Raw genomic sequence first — 11,744 nt, 5'->3', positions numbered from 1 at the left:
ATTCAAAAAAAAAAATTTACCCATTTTTCCGCAATGTTTTTTAGAAGTATTTTTTCGGGGCGTTATAGATGTCATAGCCATGATTCATCAACTTGAACCTTCATAGCGATGTTAGTAGCATATTTCCAAGTTATTGGAAAACTTCTATTTCTTTTCTCCATTTTAACTTGGGCTATTTCAAGCTTTCTATTATTGTCATATATATTGCATGTATCTCCCTCAAAGTGGAGAGAGTAGCCTTTTTCCATCATTTGGCCAATACTCAAGAGATTTTCTTTAAGGTTAGGAACTAGTAAGACATCTTTGATAAGTCGCGTACCTGATTGTGTCTCCACCATGACAGTGCCTTTGCCTTTGGACTCAACCATGGTACCATTACCCAATCGAACTTGCACTCTAACAGGCTCATCAATGTCTTTGAAAATGCTTCCGTCCTTAGCCATGTGGTTACTACAACCACTATCCAAGTACCAGTTTTCTTCTTTATCACAACTAGAGACTTGGTTGGCATAGAATAGTTGTCGGTCATGTTGGCATTCTTCAGTGAAATTGGCCTGATGATTATTTTTAAGGAAAGTAACACACACACACAAAGTTATATAGGTTTTTCACCTTGATGAACTCAAGAGGGAGAAGGGATCTAAGAGATGCATGAAGAGTAGCCATTTCTTGCCTCCTTTGCCTCTCAATATCCCTATGAACTATCTTCTTCATATAATGTTCATGACAATCACCATGAGTACTCTTTTCAGCCCCATAATTTAGGTTCTTTGGCTGGTTACTAGTGATTATTTTATCAGAATCATTGATCCCATGGGAATCACAATCATCCAGAATCAGATCTTCTGAGATTTGGTGTTGTTGTTGGTGGGGGCTATTAGAAAACTTGATCACCAGCTCTTTGCCTCGTTGTAAAGGAAACATGGTTGTTCTATTCACTTCAATGAGTGCTCCGATATATTTCCTCAATTTTGGCTATGGAGGCTAAAGAAGCAGATGCATTTATTTTGGGATAACTATTTGTAGGCTTTAACGTGGACCTAATCATATGCATAAGATTAGCATGTATGAAATGATATCAGAGTATTTAATATTTTAATATCAGAATTATTTGAGGTCACTGCTCATAAACACAACTGTGACCCTACCCTTTTCCGTTCACATGATGTGGATCAGCACTTGAAGCGTTTTATTTTTTAATAATGATATGTCTACAAACAACTTTGTAGATCAAACTTGATAATCATTTGGGAAAAGAAATGTGAGTCTATGAATATTAACATCATGTTTCCCCTAAAGAACAAATTAAAAACAATAAAAAGTTAAGAACATTACGCCATACAGTTGAAGTTCAACATCACTTATTTTAGATATATAATAGCACTTTCGGACACTTTCTATGTAAGTGCAATAGTATACAGGCATGGTTAACAACGCTTTTGTTGACGATGTTGTATGTCATACATACAACCATTCATAGTTATAAAAACCTTATCGTACCGACCGGTTCAACTGGAAAACCGGTGAACCGGCCCCCTAACCGGTACGGTACAGGTGTTGAACCGGCCAAGTATCAAAACCGGTCAAAAACCGGTCAAAACCGGTTAAAACCGGTGAACCGGCCGGTATTTTACTAAACCGGTTGGTTTATACACATATATTTTTTTTTTTTTAAAACTTAAAAACTTAAAAACTCATTACAAGGTGACTCATCTTTCCAACTCTTCTTCAACACTTCAAGGCACATGTTTCCAAAGCATACTTAGATTACACATTTTGGTTCATTCGTGTGTAATCTCAGTGACATTTGTGTAATCTTGGGGTACTGTCTGAAGATAGGATTTGGTATTAAAATATAATATTCATATAAGATAACTTTGACTCATTGATGTTAAATGTTAAAACTCTAAATTTATTTGTTTTATAGAGTGAGTTGTGAAGTTATGTCATTTATTTATATTTTGTGGTTGTTAAGTGATACTTTTGCATTGATATATGTTTTTTAATTTAGATTTTGAATTTGTTAAAGACTTAAAGTTGTTTATTTATGTGAATTTTGAGTAGATTATAATTATGGATTATAAATTTGAGTATCTACCTATTTGGAATTTTTTTTGTTATAGGTTTATATATATAAATATAAGTAGGTATGTCCGGTTGGCATGCGGTTTAATTACTGAACCACTGGTTGAACCACTGTACCACTATACCAGTACCCTGACCGGTTTGATAACCGGTACGGTTTTAACAACACTGCTGATACAACGGTGTCACCTCCAAAGAGCGATGATATATATCATACATATAACAGTGCAAACTACATGGAGCGTTGTTGTATTATTTATAAATATTCTCAACAACACGGATATACAATAATGTCACTTACAATGAGCATTGTTGTATTAATCATATACAATAATACTGTTTATAATGTGCGTTGTTGTATTAATTATATACAACAACATTTTCTATAATGTCTGTTGTTACGTTGTATTGTATACATACAACATCACTGTGTATAATGAGTGCTACTGTATTGTATACATACAACAAAAACTGCCTACAATGACCATATGTTGTATTATATGTATGCAACAATGTTTGTCAGAGCTTCCCCTAGCATGCGCTATTGATTTGTACACATTAATAAATACATATACATTTATCAACAACACACACATTCTAACAACACAGACACATTAATATTGGCAAGAAGTTTGTATTATTAACATCAATTCATTACAAATTACAAACAAAGAATATAATGTCAATCATGATTTGGAAGAATATATGCAAATTAGAAAGACATGCATCTATAATTACAATATATGCAAATTACAAACAAACAAAATTGTACTATTATTATACAAAGACATACATCTACTTTTTCATTTTCTTTGATTGTTTTTGGCTTAGTAATATCATTATTTGGAGGAATATATTGATTCACCCAGAGCTCCTCATTGTAATCCTCTCTTGTGTATAAATTATCATTCGTAGTTGGTCCGCTCTCACACAACTATGATGTCCCAAAAACAGATTATCTTCAATATCTTCATATTTTTTGTCATCAATATTATTGACGATTATTTTGTTAGTTAAAAGAACAATGAACCATTTCATATTAGTTGAGTCAGTAACATAGAATATTTGTTGAGCTTGTGATGCTAGAATAAATGGCTCATCTTTGTATACTGACCTATTAAAATTCACCTACATTAACCCTAACTCATCAACTCGAAAGCCATTATTGTTATCAACCCACATACAACAAAAAAATCGACAACCAAAACACTGTATAATTCAACTCTCATATTTGTTCAATGACCTCAAAGTATAACTTATTCACATATATTGAGTTTCTGTATTTTGCACTTGACATATATAAAGTTTGAGCAACAAAAGTCACCCCACCATTTTGCATTTTACTTTGTCCATCTTGTTTTTTCGTATAAAATGTGATTTCATTAATTAGGTAACCAATGTAGGATAAGACATGAATAATTGGACCATTGGATAACCATTTCAATCTTTCGGAAATCAAATGTGCATTTATATTCAAGTCCTCAACAATGTGATTTTTTAGTCACTTTATGAAAATCGATTATGCTCTTTGGAAATCTAATTTTCATTCTTACTTGGCTTAGACTTCCTAAGTATTTCCTTGTGTCTTTCAACATATGGCTCAACCTCGTCAGCATTATATAAAACATATAAGTGCGCTTGCTCAAATTTGGTTCTTATTATAGTCAATATTTGATTCCTAATAATCCATTTTCTAAATGTTATTTTTACCGAGGCTTTGGAATTCCTACAAAATCACAACTAGTAAGGTATCCGGTGCAAAAATCAAAAGCTTCTTCAATAATATATCGCTCAACAATACATCCCTTTAGTCTTGAACGGTTCTTCACATACCATTTTAATATCTTTATATAATGCTCAAATGGGTACATCCATCTCATATAGGAAGGGCCACATAATTGTGTCTTTCAAACAAGATGAGTGCTTAGATGAACCATTATGTCAAAAAAATAAGGTGGGTAATACATTTCAAGCTCACACAATGTCAAAATAATTTGTCTTTGCAATGCAAGTAATTTTTCAAGGTCAATCACTTTGCTACATATTGCCTTGAAGAAGTAGCATAACTTAGTTATGGTTCCTCGAACCTTTTTAGGTAGAATAGATCCTATCCAATAGTGATCATTTCTTTTGCAAAAGGTTTACCAAAGTTATTATTCAAACTCTTTAACTTTTGAAATAATTGGTCACCCGTCGACAACAAAGGAGTACCACATTCTTCATTGTTTCTATCAAATGTTTTTCTCCATCGCCATTAGTGATGATATGAATGCAAAAATCTACGATTTCCAAGTGTCGCGCCCTAGTTTTCGGCTGCACGACTTTGTTAGAGTCGCCACTACATTTTATGATAAAAAATGTAGAAAAATATTTTAAGCCCAATTATAGTGGGCTTTGGATTTTTGATATCCAGGTTCGAGAGTCAGTTACAAGGTAGGAAAGATATTATCACCTTACCTTCCCGCCTTAGACGATATCCTTCATTTAAATTATGACATTATTATATTTTTAAATTATTTGGTTATTTCATTAATTATTAGAAAGGAAAATAATTTAAATGAAGGGTACCACCTAAGGCGGAAAGGTATGATGCTAATACATTCCCTACCTTGTAACTGACTCCTGAACCTGGATATCAAAAATCAAAAGCTCAATGTAATTGGGCTTAAAATATTTTTCTACATTTTTTATCATAAAATTTAGTGGCGACTCCTACAAAGTCGTGCAACCGAAAATTGGGGCGCGGCAGCTGACGACTCTACTGGAGACTTTTTTTGAGAGAGTCTGATCCATAATATTTAAAATGTATGACTAATTATTTATTTATTTTTTATCTGATTATTTAATTTTTATTTTCTAACAATAAAACAATTTATAGTTATTTATTGCTATTAATTGTGTGGTTTGTATATAATGTATAATATATTTTGTGATTGTGTTTATATTTCATGTATACTAGTTTTGACACACACATATGTCCTACACCCGGGAATTAGTGACGCATTTTTGGATAGTAGAAACACTAGCCTTACTGGTCATGGTCTTTTCCATTTCTAAGTGTTGGTGATGTGAACCACTCATATTGTTACCAAATATTATGAGTTAGCCACTCGAGCTAAGCTCTTTTTTCTAACCTCATAATACTTGGGTTTCTCTTTTGAGAGAAATGCAATATGAGCATCTTATATGGAGTCTAGAGCTTGCTAAGGCGTCCACTGTACCTTAGAACTCTACCTTAGGACGTTGTTCCTTAAATAATAATAAAAACTCTTGTCGGTATACCTATTGGGAAACTTGAGAAATGTATCATGTTATATTATCTCACAACATTTGGGACTCTTGTCCCCAAAAATAAATAAAAACATTTAAAAAAAACATGGGTAACTCACCTTTACCCCAAGTTAGCCTGAACGGTAAAAAATAATTTCAAAAAAACTATAAATAGATACATGTTAATCGTAATGATGGCTAAACCAGACCCAAGATAGGGTCCATTACTCTAAGGGACATGCATTTTGCATTTTTAGACATTTCATTCATCATACATTAATAAAAACACATAATTCGAAAAGTTCATTAATGAATGCATAAACATAAAAAGTACATATTCAAACCTTCATCCATTCATTTATGCATTTAAAAAAATAAAAATCACCATTGTTTGACTTATACATTCAAAAATAAAAATCTCCATTGATTGACGATGCATTCATTCATACATTTAAAAAGAAAATTTTATTGATTGACTTATATATATATATATATATATATATATATATATGAAAATCTCATCCACTATTTATGCATGTATTCATTCATTTATCATAAATATATACATTAAAAACATATCATTCAAAAAAAATCATTCAATCTATGCATGCGCTAACTAAAAAAAAGTATCATTCACAACAATTCATTTATGCATGCATACAGTACTCATACATTCTTTTAATTAACTATCCATATATGTATTTTAAAAAAATAAAAAAATATCATTCATAGACTCTCTTATTTATTCACATACTCATCCATTCGCTCATGCATAAAAAAAAAATCATGCATTCATTCATGTAAAATAATACATATATCTCAAACATTTATTCTTTCATTGATTCATTCCATTACTTATTCATGCATTCAAAATACATCATTTAAATACTCATTGACTTATGTCTTCATATATTCATTAAAAATCATCATTCATGCAATCAAAAAGAAAAGTCATTCTTTCATTCAATCATACATTCAAAAATAAAAAAAATCGATTGACTTATTCATTCGTTCATCACATTAAAAAAATATATTCATTATGTGGCTTATGCATTTATTCATTCATTCATGCATACATTATTCATGCACTCCTCTACTTATTCATTCATTAATTCATGCATGCATGCATTTTAAAATAAATAAATAAATTATATATTCATTCATACATTCATTAAAAAAAATACAATAACCATACATTCATCTACATTTTATTCATTCACTCAATCATTCTAAAAAAATTCATTCATATATTCAGAAAGAAAAGTAATCATTCATTGACTTAGGCATTCATTCATGCATAAAAAATTATTAAGCATTCATTCACTCATGTATACATGCAATTTAAAAAATAAACACATTACTCAAATGTACACTCACTTATGCATACATTCATCAAAAAAATAAATCATTCAAAATATTTTATTTCACGCATTACCATATCATACATTTTAATTTCATTGCATTCATTATTGCAAACCTTCTCATCTCATCATAAAAAGAAAAAATAGATCATACATCTTCACATAGTCTTCATGCATTCAAAGTGATATATATATATATATATATATATATATATATATATATATATATATATATATATATATATATATATATATATATATATATATATATATATCATAAATTACATTTTCTAAGAGTCTCATGCACTAAAAAAAGAAAATTATGTGCATTCCATAGTTGTGTTCCATGTGTTTTCATGTGAATTTGCATTCCCATATCATTCATACATCCCAAATAAATCAAATGCATCCTCATATGCACGTCATGCATTTTAAGATAGTATGAGCTCAAAGTTAGTGTACTTGCATTCCATGCATCATTTCGAGTTATAAGTTGCATTTCAATACATGCAACATGAAAAAAGGTTCACTTCATGGATATCATGCATCAATAAGAAATCATTTTTCTGCATACATTTCATGATCTCATTTCTAAGGACACTCATCCATTGAAGATTGGTTTTAAGAACAATATTGTTAGACTCAACTAAGAGTAATTAATATTGAAAATGAAGATATTCAAGAAGATAGAGAACTCCCAATTTGCGGTTGAGTCCATACTCGATAGTGCATTGTCGTCAACCCCAGCTAAATTGGAGACCAATTTGAAAAAATTATCCTCACTTGAAGACCCTAGTCAAGGTTAAACCATTCATGCATTCACTCAGAAAGATTTACTTTCAAATGCGTATATTTTTAACAAGTATATACTAATACATTGATCATGCAAAGTTCATCATCTTATACTTCACCATACCACCCCACACTACACTCTACAAATCATATTTACCAAAAAAACACATAACCAAATATCACATTACCAAATAAAATTAATCTATGCATTACTATGAGATATTTGATTCAAAAATAAAATGGAGTATGATGCAAATGTAAGAACAAAAAAAATGATGTACATCTTTAGGTAGGTTTTTCTGATGATACAAGACATTTTTTTTGTAATTTCTAAACACTGTGGAGATATCCTTAGTCACCCCATTTGAGTCTAGACATCATGGAAGAAGATAATTTTTTAATAACCTGCAATATTTCAATAGCCCTGGAGGTTAGTTTTTCAATTGTTTTCCTTGACATTCAACTGTTAAAACGAAAAATGTATTTTTTTACAATACATGTGGCTGAAGGGTAAGAAGATACAAAGAACATTCCTCTGGTTAAAGTGCAAAAAAAAACAACAACAGAGAGAAAAACAAAAGCTCGTTGAGAATCTTCAATTAATGTCTCAGGAAAAAGTTAGGGAAAAGAAAATTGCAACTTGAAAAAAATTTCGCCTAAATCTGATGCCTTTCTTATCCAAAAAATTCTCTTAATAGTTGAATGTCATGCTAGAAAACTATTGAAAAATAGGAAAAAGAAGAAAGGTGAAAAGTGAGTATGGGAAACACAAGTTTTGAGCCTTATATCATTTTCTTGAAAACCCTTAGCCTGGTCATGATACAAGCTTAAAAAGACTTTGTCAAGGACTTATTTGCCTAAGATGTGCATCATGACAAAAAAGTTGACTCCACAAATCTCATAAAATTTTGATAAAATATCTCATCTTTAATAAATAAGTTATAATTCATTATCACCATCATTATATCAACACAAGTCCAAACATAAATTAAATATCATCAACCACAATCAAAGGTCAAACACAAGCTCAACCCTCTATCCTTCATAAGTTCATCATCACTCATAAGCCAAAGACAAATTCAATTCTATCATAGCCACCACCACATCTACTATTAGCCAAATCCAAATTTAATTCTATCATCATCACCACCATCACATATACCCAAGCCAAACCCAAATTAAATTTTATCATCACTACCACATCACCACTTATAGCCCAAACACTCACCAAATTTTCATGATCATTGTTTTATAAAAAAGTTACACATGAAATAAAGAGCACTAAAAGCAAAGGAAAATTGGAAGCCTCTCAAACTAAGGCAGGTTTTAAGATGATTCACGGTCTAAAGCCTTACAATCCAAGTTTTCCAGATCATTTTGAATAGAAGAATGATTCAGGTTATCTCTCACTAGGCATTGGAAAGTCACAAGAAGCCCAAATTGAGGCAAATTTTGGAGTTTGGTCTCATTTTCTTGCGAAAGTTTATAAAAAGCCCAAAACTGGGGCAATAGTGAAGTGACTTTTCATGACTCCAAATTGAGTCGATCAAAATAAGCCAAAATGCCTCAAATAAGGAGAAAGATCTTAAGTTATCATCTTCAAAGACACCTTCAACAACGACTCACACATGTGTCCTACTTCCTATCAATTAAAGTCGCCACATTGGGAGTGTTCACAAAAACAAAACAAAAGAAAAAAAATAGATGCCTGCCTAATGTATTATGGGCAAAAATTAGGGAAATTAAATGAAGACCCCAAGTTGATGACTTGCTATTGCTTATTCTCAATCACCCAAACTATGGCAACTTTTTGGAGAATCTAAGTTGTAGCCTCCTGAGTGAAGATAAGAGTTCATATCAGGCACACTGGGGCACTTTTTGCTGTTACAAAAAGCATCAAAACTTTCGAGAGAAATTCTATACAAACCTACATTGGAGCAAAATAGCTAGGTTTAGTTATTATCCTCAAGACCATACCGGAGCGGTTTATGGATCACCTTAGGAGAAAAACATCTTCAAGTAAACTGGGGAAGATTTTGATGAAAGAAAACTATTGTACCAATCAACATCAAGCAACAAGGGTCACTTCAGTCGAGTCTACAAAAGGTTGATGAGTTTCGTCCCAAAAAATAAACCATGAGTGATACATTAGAACGTTTGTGAATGAGTCTTACTCTTCATTCCATTACATTGAAACAAAACATATAGTAATTATATCATACATGACATACATACATTACAATATAACAATACCTATCAATGCATAGTCACATTCATACAATAATCATTATAGCACAAACAAAAAAATTGCATAATCATTCTTTGCATATAACTATGCATTCAAACATACATATTCACACTCTTCTTTCAATAAGCACAACAAACCAAACCAAAAATTGCATATCACATAACCATACATCTCAACATGTATTTCTACACCATCTCTGTCTAAACAATCAGTGCAAAACATTCTATTCTGCAAGTGAATTTCATAGCCTCACCATGATTATTATGGAAACACGGGTGCCTCAACAAATCCCTGATTCTTTATGGCAGCACGGGTGCCTCAGCAAATCCCTGATTCTTTATGGCAGTTCGGGTGCCTCAGCAAATCCCTGATTCTTTATGGAAGCACGGGTGCCTTAGCAAATCTCTGATTCGTTATGGAAGCACGGGTCCCTCAACAAATCCCTGATTCCTTATGGCAGCACGAGTGCCTCAGCAAATTCCTGATTTCTTATGGCAGCACGGGTACCTCATCAAATCCCTGATTCCTTATGGCAGCACAGATGCCTCAACAAATCCATGATTCATTATGGCAACACGGGTGCCTCGGGAAATCCCTGATTCATTATGGCAAAACGAGTGCCTCAGCAAATCCCTGATTCGTTATGGCAACATTGGTGCCCACTATGCTAGAGTTGCCGTTCAACATCGCTTATTTTAGATGTATAACAGCGCTTTCAGGCACTTTCTGTTTAACTGCAGTAGTATAATGTCATCATTAACAGCGCTTCACAAACACTATTGTATTGATTATATACCACAACACAACACACAAAAGCGTTGTCATATAATGCATCAATAAAACAGCGCATCGTCCACAAAGTGTTGTCGTATAGGTCTTACATAAATAACGCATTTTATGGGTCTTATTAACAACACTTATTGTTGTGCTGTTGAAGTTCATATATTTAACAGCGCAATAACAGAAAAGCATTGTTGTGTTATTCATAATTTTTTTCAAACAACACCTTAATACAATAGCACATCACACACATAGTGTTGTTGTATTAATAATGTACAACAACGCTTTCTATAAAAACCGTTGTTGTATTTATCCTTTACAATAGCATATGTCAGGGCTTCCCCTAGAATTCACTGTTGATTTGTATACATTTATTAGCATAACAGACATTCTCAACAGCACAAACATTTATACATTCTGAACAACATAAACACATTAATACATGTCAGAAGTTTGTTTTATTAACATCAATACAATACAAAATACAAACAATGAATATCATGCCAATTATGTTTTGACAGAGTACATAATTACAAATAAAAAAATTACACAAATTACAAAATAACAATATTATACAAATTACAAATAATCAAAATTAAGCTATACAAAGTATACTTGCATCTACTTTTTCCTTTTCTTTGATTGCTTTTGTCTTGTAGGATCATCCTTGTTTGGAGGAGCACATTGATTTACCCAAAGCCCTTCATCATGATCATCGCATGTATATAAATCATCATTCGTAGTTGGTCCGCTCTCACGCGACTGATATGTCCCAAAAAAAGGATCATCTTCATCAATATCTTCATATTCTTGGTCATCTATATTATTGATGATTATTTTGTGAGTTAAAAGAACAATGGATCATTTCATGTCAGTTGGATCACTAACATTGACTACTTGTTGAGCTTGTGATACTAGAATAAATGACCCATCTTTATATCCTAGCCTATTAAGATCCACCTGCATGAACCGTAACTCATCAACTCGGAAGCCATTATTGTTATCAACCCACATACAATAAGAATCGACATCCAAAACATTGTGTAATCCAATTCTCATATTTGTTCAATCACTCCAAAGTATGACATGTTCACATATATTGGGTTTCTATCTTTTGCACTTGGCATGTGTAAAGTTCGAGCTACAAGAGTCACACCACTATTTTGAATTTACTTTGATCATCTTGTTTTTTCGTATAAAATGTGAAC

At 31.9% G+C, this 11,744-nt stretch overlaps 1 protein-coding gene across 1 annotated transcript in view; it reads right to left on the bottom strand.

The window, feature by feature from the left end:
• The window catches only part of LOC109363559, a 1,822-nt gene extending 898 nt beyond the window's left edge, over positions 1 to 924 (bottom strand). The window contains exons 1-2 of the mRNA XM_019609820.1: positions 613 to 924; positions 320 to 554 (exon numbers count right to left, since the gene is read on the bottom strand). Of these exons, the coding sequence (XP_019465365.1) occupies positions 320 to 554; positions 613 to 924 (547 nt within the window). The remainder of the gene's footprint in view (positions 1 to 319; positions 555 to 612) is intronic.

Source organism: Lupinus angustifolius, chromosome LG13 (genome assembly GCF_001865875.1).
Source record: "Lupinus angustifolius cultivar Tanjil chromosome LG13, LupAngTanjil_v1.0, whole genome shotgun sequence".
Classification (NCBI taxonomy): domain Eukaryota; kingdom Viridiplantae; phylum Streptophyta; class Magnoliopsida; order Fabales; family Fabaceae; genus Lupinus; species Lupinus angustifolius.
The sequence above is the reverse complement of the archived record's forward strand: the minus strand, read 5'-3'. Positions and strand labels throughout refer to the sequence as shown.